A 19,375-nucleotide genomic window follows, 5' to 3' on the forward strand; every position below is an offset into this window, starting at 1 on the left:
AAATACTGTGATGCTGAACAAGGTCACCAGCTAATGTAGCATGGATCCAGGAACAGAGCTCGAAACTTCTATGTTGGTGACCTTTCCTAACCCAAAGTGTTTTGGCTGGCTTTCACCACATCTCTACCTTTTCATCTCCTCTCTCTCTCTCTGCTTACTGGCCACTGACTTGGCTCCTTCTCCACTTTTAGTGTCTAGAGCCTCTTTACCCTGCACAGCTGTTTCTTGGCTTCTCTTTTATTCTCCCAGCCTCCCCTTACCCCTCACTATTCTCAGTCCCGGCTTTCAGTTCCTTTTGAAAACCACATGGCTGCAGAGGGAAGGTGGATGTACAGGACATCTGTGGACTCAGCCACCGTCAGCCTTAGCCCTCTTCGGCCCCCAAACCTCTTGCGATAATCAGGGAGTACAGGAGCCTTCTCACGTATTTGTCACCTACAGTTCAGGTTAAAGGTCGGATTTGCAGAGGGGAGTTAGAGCTTTTGCATTGACGTCCCTCTCTCCACACCACATAGAGATGCCGGCGCACATGAGCACACACGCATATATATATTTTATGATTTGAGGTTATGGTATCAATTGCTAAATAAAACTGCTAACACTTTTATAGGCTAGTTCACCTTTAAAAGTGTTTAGAAAGTTGTACAGTTTATTGTGTATGTAGGTGTAGAAAAGTTCTTTTCCTCTTCTCAGCTTTTCATTTTTAAGATAAAAAAGATATCATTATTTTATTCATCAGTTTCCCCATGAGTCTTCTTTAAAAACTGTTCCCGTTAAGGCTATTGCTACAACTATTGTTTTATTCTAGGCTGTCTGAACATTATTTCATTTTCAGCCTGGTGTACTTGATTAGTTGATTTTGTTTCATTTAAAGGATAGTCATGGAAAAAAAGACATCTATTAGTTTATCATATTCTTTCTCTACTTTATATATATGTGTATGCGTGTGTGTGTATTTTAATTATGTATGCCTATACTTGTGATTAATAGTTAATCATTTTTTTCAGATACAAAAGTATTATGGATTAATATTTTTTTCTCTTTGATCTTTGACAACTGGCTATATTTACTTGTAGTTAATATTTTAACTCAGGGTATACTGTTTTCTTTTTTTTTTAAAGATTTATTTATTTATTTGAGAGAGCGAGAATGAGAGAGAGAGAGTACATGAGGGGGGAGGGTTAGAGGGAGAAGCAGGCTCCTTGCTGAGCAGGGAGCCCAATGCGGGACTCGATCCCGGGACTCCAGGATCATGACCTGAGCCAAAGGCAGTCGCTTAACCAACTGAGCCACCCAGGCGCCCCTATACTGTTTTCTTTTAATTATTAAATGTTTCATAATATTTTAGAAAGCCAATTATTAGGAGTATTTTTCTCCTATGTGAAATCTTATATATGATGTAACAAAGAAGTAATAAATGACATTTTTCAGTGCACTATCTCAGTCCATTTTATGCCAATATTAGCAAACTTGTGCAAATAAAATTTCATGATCATTAAATGAGTGAAAGTGTGAAATTGTCATATAGTTTAGTAGAAGTTACTTTTATACTGATTCTTAGTATAACTTAAGTTTACAGAAAAAGATGGCAGTAATTATTTCCTTGCATCTCATAAAATGAGACCAAATTACACATTATAGCCTAAGTGATTAGGCTTGTAAGACTGATGGGTGTTTTTTCCCAGGGTGTTTTTATTTTCCTAATAACAGCTTTATTAATTAGAACCCTAGTCATAGTAAATGGCAGACACCCAGCTTCCATAAGCACAAGGGGAAATGTATTAGCCTAATGTATTAGCTAATACATTAGCCCCCATAGCCAAATTATGGTAAGGGCAAGGTCACAGCCGGCCACAGGGAATGGAGTGCCACCCAGAAGCCTTTGCTCTCTGTCCTCCTTTCTGTCTCTCTCTACAAGTTTTGATTTTCTTGGCTGTTCTATAACCATTTACCTCATGACCTCCTACCAAGGAGAAACAGCCCTTCTCTAGCTCCAGCACATTACACGAGAGGGCTCTGATGGACTCAGCTTGAGTAACAGGGAGCTCAGGGTCTACTGGGATTTGCATGCCCATGCTATAAACATCATGTGAGATGGAGCAAGAGTCAATGCCCAAGGAGGAAGGGAGAGAAATGTTAGTAGACATAGATATTCACAAGGCAACCTTGATCAGGCGTTTACAGTGTGCCAGGCACCTCACATGCCTTGTTTCCTTTAATCCTCGTAACAACTCATTGAGGTGTGAATACTGTTACCGCCCATTTGACAGATGAGGAAACCAAGGCTTTGAGAGGTGTGGAAGCACACTGTCACTCGTGACAGAGCCGAGGCGCCATGTCGGGCTTAGTCGCTAAACTTGGCGCTCTTTACCACCATGGTGTACTCTCTTCGTTACCCCAGTAATCCTAAGTGCTTCCAGCTAGTTAGTAGAAGTAATTTTCTATAGTCTTCTACTTTAAAGAAATTTCATACAATAATTAAATACATTTTATAACTCTTTACTTTTCCCTTTACTGTTGCTTTTTCTGTACTGAAATATCAAGCTGCTTAATAGGGTGGCATCCCAGTTCACTGATTTTCCTAGCATCAAGGGAGAAGGTGGTTAAGCAATATTAGACTTTGTCTTTTTAATTTTCATATAAAAACTTGAAGGATAAATAATAGCTTTCAGGCCTATAGACCAAGTCAATAATTTAATTAGCTTCTCAAGTCCAAATTAGATGAGTAGTGTTGTAATGCATGAAAAAGCACAGAAAAATATAATGTTGCTTTCTTTTTCAGTATTCTTAACTACAGAGCAGCAATGTGATCCTTCCCCAATTAAAGTTCTATAATGTATGTATGGATGTAATGACTCTAGTCTTCAGCTTTCCTAAAATATGTGAGTTGGCTGACTAAGCCCACCGATGGGGGGAAAACTTTTTTGCATGACAATGAATGCCATAGTAATGAAATCCAATTTAAATAAACAAGTCAACATTCTTGATGAAGAATTATATGATAACAAAGGTTAGTTTGATGGGCACAACATTTTAAATTAATTGTTCACCATCTGCTGCGTTCTCTAATCACTATTGCAACCATCCATAAATTGCATTTGCCTCATAAAGAAGATGACAGTATTTTCCATGTATGTATTCTATTGTAATCGACATTTGGGATGTTACTTTTTTAAACATAAAGAATAGGAGGATACTAAACCCTTTTAATGGGGTGGAATACTTACCTTGTTTTTGTTGTTCCTCTCTTTGAAAGCTGGAATCTTCAAGAGTGAGTGAGAGGTTTTGCCATTTTTTAAAAAGTTTCATGCTAGCAAAGGCATAAAATCTTCTCTTTAGTTAAACTCCTCGCTTATTACGGCAGTACATAAAAGTAAGACGTACCTAACTGCTTTTGTAAGAATGGTGAAGTAGTCTAGATACTACGGATACAATAGTGAACAAAACATATCCTTCCCCTCCTGGAGTTTACATTCCCAGCTTCCCTTCTTTCTTCCCAGTACCATCCCCCACCCCTCAGGGACCCGTCTGTACTGCCCAGCACTCATAAATGACTTGAATAAATTACAAAACGGCCATTAGTATGAGGAAATTCAGGGAATATTCAGTTACAGAAAATTGAAAACTGGATCTCAGGTTGCTTAGCCAGGTCTGTTCCGGGGCATCTCTGATGTTCCTGCTCCTCTCCTTGGAGGTTAATTTTCTTAATGATCTGGCCTTACTTCTCCCTCAACTCAATGCTGGGTTTATTTACTTGGGCCCACTTTACAGGAAATATAAAACTTAAAAGTGTCCAGACTTTGGTTCTACCTCCATTAACTTCTGATCAAAAGTACCATTTATCTCCCTCCACAGAGTGCTCTGCATTTCTAGTTTCCTCTCCATTTTCCTTCCTTCTCTTAAGACCTTGCATGTAGGTTTTTGTGGAAGATACTCCCTAAAGGTCTTTACTTTGGAGTTCTTGCTTTTCTCTAAATGTACCTGTTCACCATTTTTTTTTTTATTAAGGATTTGAGAAGTCCCTTGGCAGCATGGATGGATTCATATCATCTTTATGATATTCCTTTTGAAAGATTTAGGCTACATATTAGCAGGTTAATTTAGTCTGGGTAACCTCTTAATATTGTCACTCTTATAGTGTATTAGATGAACATAATTAGAAATATTACAGTAATCAGCTGATGGCCCTTGATGATGTACTTGTAATCTAGCTCATAATGATTGTTATCATCATACAAAATAGGAAATGGGTGGAGTCCTCTTAAACACTGATCATCAGAGAGATTAAGTTAATCTTAATCATGTAATCAGAAAACATGGAGAGAATATATTTCCCATTATTTTAACAGAAGCATCTTTTGGTTATGAAGAAAAGAGAGAGAAACAGAGGGCAGGTAAAGAGAGAGAAAGTAAGAGCGAGTCAAAACTCTAGAGATATGGGGATGCTTTGTTTTTTTCCTGTGAATTTTTGTTGGCTAATCTATTGGTTCACTTACGTAAAAATCCCTAGAGATGTCTAAACCTCCCAGACTTAGTGATAAAATCATAAAAGGAATCATAAAAGAAATTAGCCTTTGTTGAAGCACTCCTGTATGCCAGGAATGTGGCAGTAGCTTTATAGTTATTAACTGAAGTTCAAAGAGATAAGGAATATATTTATGCTTACATAACTTGTTAGTGTTGGAACTGGCATATGATCGCCTAATCTTTCCTTGCACTAGATTGCCCAGGAGTGAAAATGCTACTCTGGAAGGTTTTGTTTTTTGTTTTCTATATTTGCTTGTCTTGATATTTCCTTTTCATCACTTGGTGAAATACAAGATTATAGATACCTGTAAAAAAAAAAAAAGCAAACAGTACAAGTAAGATATTTGGAATTACCGTACTTGAAATAACTTTGTAAGGTTTATCCCTCTCTTTCACAATAAAAACCTTTTTATAATCACTTTATATGTGTGTAAGGAGGAGGAAGGAAAAATAAGTGGAAAGATTTCCACTTGAAGTTATAAAGTTGAGTATTATCAGTAAAGAGTTACGCTAAAAGTTTTATTGAGCCCAACTTGGTTCACTAATTATATATTGAGGACATACTGGTCTCTAGATTGGGTATTGCCGAACCAAGATGGAAAGAAATAGAACATGAATGACATAAGGCTTTAGAACCTATGAATAGAAAGTCACAATGGAGATTATAAACGTCAATTTCATATTGAGAAAGAAGATACAATAAATATGGAAGATCTTTATTTAAAGCAACTGGGCTGATTCTAATAGAGTTCTATATTATTTCATAGGAGAAACATATACTTTAATTTTTATTGTAAAATGTTTTTGTATAAGCACACACAAGGAGATTGTTTTCCTTTCTACTGTTAAGATTTCTTTGAGATGTATGGTGGCTTTGGCTTTCTTACAGAATTGAATTTTAGAGGTAAAAGAAGTATAAAATGTTTTCTCAGCATGAGAAAATAGGGTTCCCGCTTGATAAAAGTGAGATGAGCAGGTCATTTAGCTCTCCTAGGAGCAAAGGGCATGATGGAGTCAGGGCTGGCCAACTCTAGTCTCTGCTCTTGGTCCAGCTTTGTTTTCCACCTGCATTCCAGGGAACTATGGGGCAGTCTTTCTCTCCATGGTGTAGAAGGTAGGGAGGTATAAACGCCACCAATTAATTTGCATAGGTGAAGAATAAAGATAATTGGACAAGAGAGAAAAATTGAGGATTGATCATTGCTTTCTTTCTTTTGTCTTCCTTTTCTTCTCTCTTCTTTCTAAAAGATAATTATTAATTCTGCCCTAAAAGATAGTTATCTACTGTAACACAATAAAGAAATCACTATTTTAAATTACATAAATATGAAATTAATATAAAAATATTTATAAAAATTAATCTGTTATATATTATGTATAAATATATAATATAAATATAGAAAGTAAATATAATTGCACCCTCAATGTTTGGTCAGTTAAATGGGAAGTCCTGAGGAGAATGGAGAAACAGAGTGCTGCCTCTCAAAAAAATCTGCAGAGGACACATATGCACACACACACACATACACACACATTTTACAGGGAATAGGAAAGTGACAGAAAAAGCTCTTTGGGTCTGAAAATTGTCAGTAAATTTATTTGGTTTTATCCTGCTGTTTCCTCGCTCTCTCAGATTAGCCTCTGTTACTGCCTTTTCAAATGCAAATTAGATTACCCTCTTATCTCTGAGCTTCATTTGCTCCCGGGGCCTTCGGTATTTAGTGGCCCTGCTGTTGCGTGGGAATGACACAACTCACACAACTCACCGGAGTGGAAGTACTCCAGCTTCAGCAGCAGGGACCAGAGAAATCAATTTGTAAGCCAAGAAGCTGGCGGTGCTCCGTCCTGGCAACATGTTACAGTCATCTGGGGAGCTCTTAAAATATATCCACGCTGCCCTTCACCATTGACCAACTAAATCTGAATCTCTTAATATTTGGGAGTAGGGCCTCTGGGGATCAGTATTTAAACACCAACCAGCAAACAGACTCTCAGAGGGGTTTCTAATATGTCCCCTGAATTCTGAACCACTGGGTCCAAAAGATTCTCCACTCCTGCATGAGGGTCTTAAAATTTATGGCAAAACATCGCTTCAGAAATTTTGAAGGAAACTTTGTCCTTTGATTTTCAAATAACTAGAGGATTTTTAAAATGTAATTATATCCCTTTATTGTTTTCTTCTTTTATGCCTTTTTTTTTTTGCTGTTTTTTATTTTGTTTTTCTATTCTCTTACCCCACATTGTCATAACATGGTATTTTATAGGTTGCTGCTTATTTCCTGTTTCACAAACGTTCTGGAAAGTTTTTGTTTGGTTTTGCACCTCTCTCTGTTCCTGATTTAAAGTATGCATTAAACTGAGATTTGTACTGTAATAGGAGGCACTTTTCTTCTGACTCCGTGATCAGTTAATATGTATCCTTTCTGGCAAACAGATGGGGAATTGAACATAGAGCTTTTCTTTTCTTCTGAGGATCTGCTTGAGTAGGGATCATATAATAAATACCGCAAAAGGACTGCTCCATCAAAAGATTTTACATTAAGTGAAGACAAAAATGTCCCAGCCATGTCAGGTGTTTTGTCACAGGACAAAAAGACACTGTGTCTCCCTGCCAGGTTATTCAATGACTGACTGAGAAACAGTTTTTACTTTATCCAGGGAGAAAAATCATCATAATTAAGTTGTCTGTTCAGAAATGAGTACTGTATCTTTTTCTTTTACAAAAGCCAGGGAAACGCGAGTGCTTAAAATAGATCTTTGAAAAAAGCCCAAGCAGCTTACTAACAAACACAGGTGCGGCCATCATAAAAATTACCACTCCCTTTCTCATGGGGCTATTAAGCATGATTTTTTTTTTCTCAGGCGCTTGGGTGGCTCAATTGGTTAAGCGACTGCCTTCGGCTCAGGTCATGATCCTGGAGTCCCGGGATCGAGTCCCGCATCGGGCTCCCTGCTCGGCAGGGAGACTGCTTCTCCCTCTGACCCTCCCCCCTCTCATGTATTTATTTTATATACTTTATATTATATAAATGCCTATATATAAATAAGGCATATAAAAATAAGGCATTTTATGTTTATATAAAATATATTACCTACAAGTGTTCTGTATTTCTCACTTTCTAGTTAAGGATTTAAATAAGGTTTGCCTAATGATGTAGCTTTCCTCCAGTACTGTTGTCCTGAACTGTATCCCAGCTGAAGCATTCCTAGAGGCTGTTTACTTCACTTGTTCTCCTTATTTCTCCCTTACTGGTGGGTTCAGTCTATCTACCTATCATGACACAGAATCTCCCTGTAATCAGTTCAGTTGCCAAGGGATTATGCAGGACTCTCTGTAGCCTTTAGCACTTGAGCAGTGCGACACTGAGTTCTGTGGCTGCTAAACTCTTCAAGGCCCGTTTGGTTCCCAGACATTTATTACAGCTGTTTTCAAGTCTAAATATTGATGTCTAGAATTTTCTGGAAATTTAGTTAGATAAAAATATGTGTTCTGTCCCCTTCAACTTGACTTTTAAATAATACCAAAGAAAGACAGACAGGGGGACGAATTTATTTAGAAGATGAAAGTTACGGTTTAGGAGAGCTCGCTCTAATTTAGATCATCTGACCGTGAAGTCATTTTACCAGGAAGTTCAGTGAACTTCAGTTCATTTTTACCAACGATTTGAAATATTTTGAAGTGAAGTGGAGTTGCTGATGTGATTGATACTAAAAGATGGGATGTTATCACAAAGAAGAGTAAATATTTCTGTCTTAAATTCATCTACAGCTTACCTTGATTGTGTTTCTGACTGGCCTCTGTTTTGAGTGAACAAGCGGGACAACCATCAAAGCAGCAAGATAGGAAAGGGGGCCTCCTTGGGCAATGAGGGAACTGAGGCCCAGCAGTGTTTAGCTGGAGACCTATCTAACCGGCTTTATGTTCATCAAATTCCTCTGCCCTTGTCATGTCAGCTTCTCATCTCTGTGTTTCTGACAGTTGGGTTTGAACTTGACTTTCATTTCTGTCTGTATCTTTTGCTTGTCTTCGGGACTCTTACTCTTTCTTCCTGACCCTGCAGGACCTTCATGATGCCTACCCTTTCCTGTCTGAAAGTCTAACTTTATTTCAGATATTCTGGAAGCTGTTTTGCTGTATGAAATATTTGGGATGATCCTTAAAATCTTGCTGTCTTCCTGTTGAAATGTTTGTGGACATGCTACACGTCTGGGCTACAGAAGGTGTCCTGTATTAAAGATGAACTGCCAAACAGACTCAGCAGTGATGAAGTATCTAAGATAGATTATTTGTCTTCAGTTATTATTTTAAGGAACATGATCAATTAATCTTATTTTCTCAGAGTCTTTCCTCGTAACTGAAAGCTATTTCTCTCCTAATTATACTTCCCATTTTGATTGAGGACAATGAAATGAAAGACTGTCTTTGGATTTTATAGAACTGAGTTTATGTTAAAGGAAAACTTTTATTTTTTGAGGGATTGTGTTACATTTCAAGGTCTGTAAATATATTAAAATTCAAAAGTCGCCAAAACCAAAGGGCCACTTGCTACTATGTTCTTCTCCTGAGAAGTAGCAGGGAATTAATTGGTGACGGGTGAGGAGAGTATAGAGAAATTTTTTCTTCCCCTGGCTCGTGTAAACTGTGTATCCATGAACCTGGTAGCAAACCCTTCAAAAGGTAATATTCTCATTTGGCTAGTGATCAGCCTTCCAAATATTCTTTTTTTTTTTTTTAAATCACAGAATTGACTCCTGAGGAGAGAGCCCAAAAGATTGCCAAGGCCATGCGCAAACAGTCCTCTGAAGTCAAAGAGAAGTGGGAAAGTCTAAATGTGGTCACTAGCAATTGGCAAAAGCAAGTGGACAAGGCACTGGAGAAGCTCAGAGACCTGCAGGGCGCCATGGATGACCTGGACGTTGATATGAAGGAGGCGGAGGCTGTGCGCAATGGCTGGAAGCCTGTGGGAGACTTACTCATCGATTCCCTGCAGGACCACATCGAAAAAACCATGGTCAGCCTCACTGCCTCTGATAAAGGATTTTAAGAAATGTTTTATTGTTGAATCTAACACAAAGAAAGTCACATATAAAAACCATTATAAGGCATTTTATGAAGCCAACCCTGTTACAACTTGACCGAAATCAGGATAGAGAGATTTTTCTAGTCATGACAGATGTTGTCCCTATGCCCTTCATCATCAGAACCACCCCCCACCAAAATAACAGCTAATGAGACTTTCACAATAATTTACTTTTATTTTTCTTTATCCTTTTTTTTACCCAGCTCTGTGTCCCTAAACACTTTACTACTTTAAAAAAAAATAATAATGTAAAGTCCTTTTTAATCCCTAGATTTCCCCTCTATCCCTTTTATGTTTTCTTTACAATGTATTTGTTTAAGAAACTGAATTGTTTGTTTTATAGTATTTCTTACAGCCTGGGTTTTGCAGAATGGCATCCACATCATGCAGTTGGGCAGGTTCTTCTCTGCTCTGTATTTCCTGTAAATTGGTAGTTGGATTTAGAGATTTAATCAAAAACATACTGTTTTATTGGGGACTCTTATGTTCAAATTTTCTCTCACTGAGTAGGTTATGGAAGGATTAGTTTAACTATAAATTTTGTTTGTGGTCAAGAATTGCCCAAAATTAAGAATGATAGATCTGTGGTCTAGACCCGTTTGGGCCCTACATTCTAGAACATATCCAGAAAAAATTTAATAGAATTTAGGCAATAAGAGACATAGTAGTCGGGTTTGTGGTAGTATAGCAAACTATATATTAGGTAGTCATGAGTCAAATCAAAGAATAAACCAATGAAACATCAGAAGGTGGTTAGACTGATAATATCAATATCATGAATGTGATTTTTATTGCAAAAAAACGTATCTTTTGTGCACAGACATTGGATGACATTTTCCTTTTGTTTATGCATGTGGCTGAGAAGGAAGGAGAAAGGGTCTAGGAAATGAAATGAATATGCAGGCAAATTATATAAGTAAATATATGTGTGTGTAGATATAGGAATAATAATGGCTAACATTTATTGAGGCTTACTGTGTGCCAAGAAATGTTCGTAGCCAGTTTACATGGATACCTCTTTTAATCCTCACACCAACCCAACGAGATAGGTATTATTATGCCCATGTTACAAATGGTGAAAATGCAGATATTGCTCAAGCCCACACAGCTGGTAAGTGGTAGAGTTTTCATGGTTTCTTTCTTGCTCTTCTCTGTCATTGTAGAGACCTCACTCATACTAATGTAATTAAGCACAACTTTTATCAGCTATTGGAATTCAAAACTTTAAAAGTTATGTACTAAATTTTAAACTTAAAGAAATTTCACTAAAAGAGTGTTGGTGTCTGCCACCTTTCATTATAAATATACATAAATATGCGGGACTCTGTGACTTAAGTAGGCTTCTTCCTACAGCTAGCTCTGGCATTCTGAAAACCATTTCCACGGATGAATCTGAGTTTCAAATAACTGAAAATAAAGCCTTTTAGTAAAAGTTCTTTGGAAGTTACACACTTCTTGCAATTTTTTTTTTCAAAGATTTTATTTATTTGTCAGAGAGAGAGAGAGAGCACAACCAGGGGAAGTGGCAGGCAGAGGGAGAAGCAGACTCCCCGATGAGCAAGGAGCCTGATGTGGGACTCGATCCCAGGACCCTGGGATCATGACCTGAGCCGAAGGCAGACGCTTAACTGACTGAGCCACCCAGGCATCCCTACTTCTTGCAATTTAAAAGATGTTTTTTAAACACTAGAAATCTTTAATTCAGTGGTTCATAAGCAGTATGTTTTTTTGGACTACAAAAATGCCTCTTGGTTGGAGCAAGAATTTACCCATTTGAATTTGAAAGTATCAGTTTTTAATGCAGGATGATTAGTGTTGAAGGAAAAATGGAAAGTTGTATATGGGCTTGTTAAAGACCTAAAAGTTTGGGAGTTGTTATTCCCATCTGATTAACGAAATTACCCACCTCTGCATCCAAATCCTTTTGTTCAAATCTCTGCTAAAGTGGAAAGCCAGGAAAAACACAATTAATATTTAAGAGAAAGGAATAAACTGTGGATTAAAATATTTTCACATCTTATTAAGAAAAAAAAAATAAAAACCCACATCTCATTAAACCAAATAAAATGGATTCAAAGTCTGGGATGTTTCACATGTACTCTAAAGTATATGCCAAATCCCATTGAAGCTGTTGGCAGATGAAAGTAAGTTGTGATTATTGCTAAATATTATTAAATATGTCAAGGCAACTGAAAAACAAAAGCTTTGAGGGCCAATCAAATAAGTTTAATGCCCTAAAATTATCCTTAATAATTCTTCTTTGCAGAATACACACCTTCCAACAGGAGAAGGCTTTTTTTCCCCCCCACATCTGCCAGCAGACTGCCCGTCAGCACCTTTAATGTTAGCAGATGTTCCTGTTTTTATACCAAGAAGACCACATAGACTTTTATTCTCCTATAGGAAAGTGCAGCCAAACATGATAAATTGGTTCTTTATACTAGAACACACAGCAGCTCGGAAACCATTTTAAAATTTGCTTTACTTCAAGGTCCTTAATTTGAAAGCTCTTAAAAAGCAAAAGATAAATTTTTTTATTAGAAAGATTCCTCACTGCCTAAAACACCCACAAAAACAAAACCCAACGGCCTTGTTGGTCAAAGGTCTTTTAATATTTTCACCTGTGGCTTATAAGAGAAAAACATTATTTTTACAGAAGAACAATTAAAACTCCTTGATGTTCTGTAAGAGTTTTAAAATCTGTCTTGAAGTTACAATCTAATTTTGGAAAACTTTTCCCATCTTTTAAAATAAAGCTGTTATTATTTAAAGTTAATAGAAACCTAAGAATACTTTCTAGCCTTTCATTTTTTAATCTTTGATACTTACAAAACACAAAGACATTGATTTTAAAAGCTGATTGAAATTCTTGAGTCCTCCCAAGTCACCTCGGAGAGAATATTAAAGTGTAATGTTAAAATACAATTGAGGAAACCTGGAAGGATTCAAGTTCTGTCTTTATTCTTAAACTGAATCTGAAGGAGCTCAGGTCTCTTCCAGGTCCAGACTGAAAAATTCCCTTCCCCCCCATCCTACTTCTCTCTGTCCCATGCTTCCATGTTAGTGGTTTCATTCTTTAGACCTAGAACGCCTGTTATCATATAACTACTTTTCTCACTGAACCGTATTTGTGGGTCTGTCTGTGCACATATTCTGTCATCCATGAAAGACCAGCATCTACAGCCATGGAGAAAAACGATCACAACTCTGAAAACCTTTTCTTTCCACTTTCCAGCAACTCAGATGCCTTTGTGAGCTTCCCTCCTTCTGCCTGATTTTGAAATGTTGGCACCTTCAGGGTCTGGCGATGTTTCTTACTTTACACACATCGACTTCCATGTTCACTGTTTCAAATGTCATTTGCTCACTGCTCCCTCCTTTGTGTGGGGTTTTCACGCTGACTCTGGGCTCTAGGTCTGTTCTTCTGACTTTCCATCTCGAGTTTCTTCTTGTGGCTTTTGAGCATGTTCCAGAATTTTGAAACACTAAAACATACTCTCTGATTTACCTAAAATTAATTTCCTTTTTGAAGTAAAGTTATATTCGTAATACTATTTTGATTTTATCAACCATAATGATTATTTTTAGCCTATCCATATTATCTAAGGGGGAATTATATAGGGTAACTGGTTTTGGAAGAGAGAAGGAAGTAAGGAAGTGGTTAAAGAGGCTTTCTTTCTTTTTTTTTTTTTGCCTCCCATCATCAATATTTATTGAGCATTTACAGTGTACTAGGCACAATAGAACATACAGAAAACATTGTCCCTGCTCTTGAGGAGCTTACATTCTAAAAGAAAAAAAAATACACCTCTTTTAAAATGGTATTTTTGTTTGGTGTTTTCTGCAAGGTACTGAGGAAATAGTCTGGGGGTGAGCTTTGGGTATAACTTAGCCCCATCATTATTTAAAGAGAGGAAGAGGAAGGCTTTTAAAGGCAGGCAATGACAGACCATTCAGGATAGGTAGGGCTTACAAGGAGATAAACACAATCTCATCAACAAGGAGAGATTTGCTGCAGTAAATAGGATGAGGGAAATAGTTTGTGGGATGCAAGCAAAGGAAGCAAGGTATCCTTAGACATTGAGTGGAGCCAGAAAGATCATGCGGCCTTTTTTTCCAAGTACCTAAAAAGAGGCTTTCTTTTTATGAACATAGTGAGGAAGCCGAGTTAATACTGCAGTGTTCCAGTGAAAGTTCATGGTCTTCAAAGCACTCTGATATATAATATTTCATTAACTAAACTTGGCATGGTGAAAAGGGAGAAGAAAGGAGGCTGGTAGACATATTCCTGTCTCTTAAGGGGTGGGATGGTAGAAACGATATAACTTGAGGGCTAGTGCTAACTGTGTGTTCACAACACCTAATACGTATCGGTTCAGTTTGGCACATGATTTACTCTGATTTTGTGACATACCAAAGAAATAACCATATACTGTTCTCTTTTAGTATCTCAGTTCTGTTCCCAATTGTCTGTTGGCTTAATCTTGCCTCAGATACCATTTTCGTGGGCCTTCGTCAATAGAAGTGAATTCTCCCCTCTTGTCTGGCAAACTTTGTGAAATACTGGAGAGTGTCTGTTCTCAAGAAGCTTCTATTCTTCTTGAGGGACATCAAGAATATGGATGTAGTAAGAGCTCTGATAAGGAATGATATTTAAAATATATAACAACTCGCTTGTATGGCACCAAACAATCAGAATGGCCCTCACTATAAAACCCCATTTGTGTGGCTGAAGGTGTGCTGGCTGAAAGTCCGGACTGGATTCAAGAGGGCAGAGAGAATGCTGGGAGCACGTAGTGGAGCCTCTAGCCAAGAATGCTGAAGGAAGTCTTCCCTGAAATGGAATGCGTAGGGCACCTGAGTTGACTCTTTTGGAACATGAGTGGGATCTAGGCAAAGACTTTGTTGGAAAAAGGGAACATGAACGTAGAGTCAGGGGGAATTATCTGGTGAAGGGAGAAAGCTTAGTGTTTTCATTATTCTGTTTGCTCTTATAGGATATATTATTGTCACTGGCCCCAGATATCTTTTGCTTTTCTCTTTCCCTCTTCACATACATCCTCTACCCCCACCTGTACTATCTCTCTGTCCTGTGCCCAGAGGTGGCATCTGTCACTAAGCCTCATGTACCTCTTTCTTCCCTCCTCTAACCACGTGATCATAGTGTTTTTGAAAGGATCAAAACTTACCTCTAGAGTATATAATAGTAATAGGTATTTCTGTAGGGGTGCCTGGGTGGCTCAGTCGTTTCGCGTCTGCCTTCGGCTCAGGTCATGATCCCAGGGTCCTGGGATCGAGCCCCGCGTGGGGCTCCCTGCTCTGCGGGAAGCCTGCTTCTCCCTCTCCCACTCCCCTTGCTTGTGTTCCTGCTCTTGCTCTCTCTCTCTCTGTCAAATAAATAAAATCTTTTATAATAGTAATAGGTTTTGTGGTTAGGAAAGTTGTTCTTACTGGCCACTTTCTCACTTAATTTTAAATGGTAATGTGTTCAAATCAAATTGTTGCATCCGATGAAAGAATAGTAAGGTAGCCATAGGAAAAAAAGAAGGAAAATATGAAAGGAAATGAAAAATAGAAACAAGACTAGAAATTAGTAAAGTGGACAATAATGGCAAACATTTTCCAGATGAAATTACATAAAATGGTAGATTTGCAGGAAATACATAATCATTTCAATGAGTTTGCATTATGATTTTTCTCTTTGTGCAGCTATTTAGATTCTCCAGGTTACAAAGGATGACTCTGGCTGGCGGTCCCCATTGCTGAAGACCTGAGCTGAGGTGTCATTGAGTGCACAACTGTTGTCAGTGGCGTCTCAGCTGGTCTTGCCATTTTCTTTGAAGAAAGGTTCAAAATACTACCTTCTGTTATATTCTTTTCCATAGTCATTGTTTTTCTTTTTATTCTTCCAGGCATTTAGAGAAGAAATTGCACCAATCAACTTAAAAGTTAAAACAGTGAATGATTTATCCAGTCAGCTGTCTCCACTTGACCTGCATCCATCTCTGAAGATGTCTCGCCAGCTAGATGATCTTAATATGCGATGGAAACTTCTGCAGGTATTAGTTTATCCCTCTTCGTGATCCAACTTTACACAGTTGGTCCTTAAACCCTGCCTGATTATTCTACTGCACACCATCATTTCCTCCTTGTTTACTAGTTGTAGTTGATAATGGATTTGTAGCATGTAATATCACCAAGTATTTGTCTTTCCATATCTTGAACCCCGAGGCCTCATTTATTTATGAATAGAGGTTTTAATGTAATTTTATGATGTACTATTCATATGATATTTGTAGAAAACTGCAAAGGGTCAGATAAACCATAGTAATTGGGATCTATGATAGGTCACAGAAACATTTTCTCATAGTGGCTCATGAAGGAGTCCTTTCTCTTACTTTAATCATGTATTTATTTTTTTTCCTTTTGCAAAATTAAGAAATCTCCATCTTTCTTCCACTGTTTGCTATTTAGGTATCTTGTTCATTCTTTCCAGCTAGCACATTTATACTATTGTGGTGTTTTTACCTTTAGCTCTTAGGTCTAAGTTGTTTTAGTGACTCTAGATAATACTTGCTCATCCCAGATTTAATAGAACCAAACCCAGAAGAACCCTTTTGAGTATTACTAGATATCAGCATTTACAAGTCACCATACTTGCCAGTCAGTAGTTTTAGGTTTAGTCTTTTCAGAGCTTTGTCATGTTCAATGGCCAGTTCCCTGGAGTTGTAAATAATCATTTTTTCCCTGAAAACTAGCAGGATAATTTAAGTGGAATATTAAAAAAATAATTCTTACGCATTTCTCTCTATATTTTAGGCCTAAAATACTGTATTTAATGAGATAAATGTGCGATTGGAGGTGGTACACAAAAGCATTTTATTTTAAAGCTATAATATTTTATAGCATACTAGGTTTCCTGAATTAACTCAAACATCGAATACCCAATGGTTCATATGTTCTTCATCAATATGAAGATTTAAGAAATGAGTGCATAATATTAAACAGTCTTTTCTATATTTGAAAAGAGTGTTAATAACCTGGGATTAGTAAAGCAGGATCTGTTAAACTCATATGTGCTTTTCTAGTGAGTGGAACACAGAAGTGTTTGACTTTCTCTTTTTTTCCTTCTGCTCCATTTCCCTAATTCATTGCCTTCATGTAGGTATTCCTGTGGTCCATCTTGATCGCCTTCTGCTCGTGTTATCACTATCTCCAAAGATTAGAAGTCAGGGAATACATTATGCTTGGAAGAGGATATGTATTCTCTTATCCTTATCTCTGAGCTTTGTAGCTGCTAGAGCGCAGATGTTAGTTGCTGGTTGAGTAAGACCGGAAGGAATCTGCTGACAGCCATGTCACTCCATTTCAGGACTAGCATCTTCTCTTCTCCTGAACATAGAGTGTGGCATTTGAGTGCTTTTTTGGCTTTAATGAACAAAGCACTTGCTAATGCAATTTAAATAGCTAAGCAAGAGAAACTAGAGCTGTCCAGTGAGCCAGAGATACACACATTTCTTTTAAAGGCAGCTGAAAATAAGATGGACAATCTGTGTGGAACAGCTGACTCGAACTACAGAGACCAGGACAAGGAAAAAGAAAATGGAAGTGTCAGTAGGCTGTGTGCAGTCGTTCTAATTTGCATTTAGTTTCTCGGTGGACCAATTCTGCATTTTCATAATGTAGAGAGCTAACGGGGGAAGTTGTGAGGACCAATTCAGAAAGTATACTAATCGGCTGCTATACACTTGAATACCCTCAAGTCGAGATGATTGGACACAAACGTGGAGGCAAATAAGAGATTACATACTCCTATATCTTTGTGCTCTCCATCCACCCTTATCTATTGATCCATCGTCTAATTCGATCTCTCTGTCATCTACCTTTCTGTCTGTCCAGCTGTCTACCATCATCTATCTGTTTTTTCCCTGGGAGTATTTGAGACTTCTTCTTCATTCACTTCCTGTGGCACTTTTTACCACCTTCCTTACAGAAGGGAGGTGAGTGGCCACTGGCCACACAGCCACAACTCGACTTTAGATGCTTTTGAGCTTTACTGCTTTCAAGGCAACGTAGAGTAACAGGAAAGCAATAGCTTCTGGCACCAGATTAGCTGCGTCTGGATACTAGTACTCTCATGTACTAACTTTCTGTCCTTGGACACCTCTTTGTGTCCCAATTTCTTCATCTGTAAAGTGGTGATAATAATAAATAATACTTACCCAATATGGTTATTGTGAGGGTTAAAAGAGTTAATTTGTATAAACTGCTTAGAAGAGTGCCTGGCACTGTTTGCTGTCAGTTGGTACCAGAAGAAGTCTATTTTAATCCCAGTACTTTGATTCCAGAGATAGAGAAGGAGTCTATACAAGCAATCATATCTTGGGCAGTAGCATCATTTAGTAAACAGGGTTGCTGGAGGGGAGGTGGGTGGGGGATGGGGTAACTGGGTGATGGGCATTAAGGAGGGCATGTGATGTGAGGAGCAGTGGGTGTTATACGCAGCTGATAAATTATTGAACTCTCCATCAGAAACTAATGATGTACTATATGTTGGATAATTGAATTTAAATAGAAAAAATACTTAAATCAAGTATGTTATTAAAGTCATTGTTTTCAAATCAAATTATTTCTTGCATGTGTATGTGCAGGTTTCTGTGGATGATCGCCTTAAACAGCTTCAGGAAGCCCATAGAGATTTTGGGCCATCCTCTCAGCATTTTCTTTCTAGTAAGTACTAATAAACTTGACTGTTCTCATTAATTGAACGAATGAGCATATTCTTTCACTTTGCCTCAAGGAGCCATATTCTTTGTTGCGAATATATTTACTTATATTAGGTAAATGTACAAAAAGCAATATTAAGATTAATTACAATATTGTTTATTGGTTATTAGTTGTAATAATCTGGTCACAATTGATAAGTCTCCGAAGTGGAGCAAAACTGAATTTCTCTTTAGCTATGGTTTTTCAATGGACCATCGGCTATAATAATTAACGTAGCCTCATATCATCATTGCTGTATCATAAACAAAGGTTATGAACTTTTTCACAATAAAAAATCATTTTTACATTTTAAGATTTCTAATTAGCTTTTCCTCTTAAAAAGTGTTTATTAATTTAAAATGTACCTGTATCTTTAGCAGTAAAAAAACAAATAACTCCCCATGGATCCGAGATTTCTGTTTATTAGGTTCACTGTGATCATACTTAGCTTTTCTTCTGGTCAAGTATTGCAGATGTAGCCAAACCACATATGTAGATTTTTATGTAGAATTCTCCAACTGAAATTTTTAATTTTACGGACTGTTTATGAGATCTCATATAAGTAATTTGAGCTCCTACTTTATTGTTCACTGCTGGGGAAACTAAAGAATGTAGGATTCAGAGTCATCCAAATTAAGATTAAAATATTAAGTCTGCCAGACCTGTAGATTCCTGAAAGTTAATTTCTTTACCTTAAAATTACTATAATAATACTTAGTTTTTCTGATCGCCTTGAAAATTAAGTGAGAAAGCATAGTGAGTTTCAGAGCACCTAGCACAGTTCTTGGCACTGATGCTTTCACTATTAATTTCTTTCCTTTTATTTGTCCTGGCAAACATATGCCAGAAAACAGTTTGTTTACTTCAATATAAATGAAGTTTAAAACTTAAGGCACATCTTATTTCCCAATTATGATAACTTCTTTGTATCTATAATAATAGAGAAAACTGAAGTAATACCATGTCTTCCAACTAAATTGATTACATTTGTATTTTCCCTT

At 37.3% G+C, this 19,375-nt stretch overlaps 1 protein-coding gene across 1 annotated transcript in view; it reads left to right on the plus strand.

Annotated features, from left to right (window-relative positions):
* UTRN (utrophin) overlaps nt 1–19,375 on the plus strand; it is a 467,571-nt gene that overhangs the window by 367,789 nt on the left and 80,407 nt on the right. Inside the window, exons 54-56 of the mRNA XM_081829379.1 lie at nt 9,264–9,539; nt 15,521–15,667; nt 18,260–18,338. Coding sequence (XP_081685505.1) covers nt 9,264–9,539; nt 15,521–15,667; nt 18,260–18,338 — 502 coding nt within the window. The remainder of the gene's footprint in view (nt 1–9,263; nt 9,540–15,520; nt 15,668–18,259; nt 18,339–19,375) is intronic.

This window comes from Leptonychotes weddellii, chromosome 8 (assembly GCF_054177405.1).
Source record: "Leptonychotes weddellii isolate Sample4059 chromosome 8, ASM5417740v2, whole genome shotgun sequence".
Lineage (NCBI taxonomy): Eukaryota > Metazoa > Chordata > Mammalia > Carnivora > Phocidae > Leptonychotes > Leptonychotes weddellii.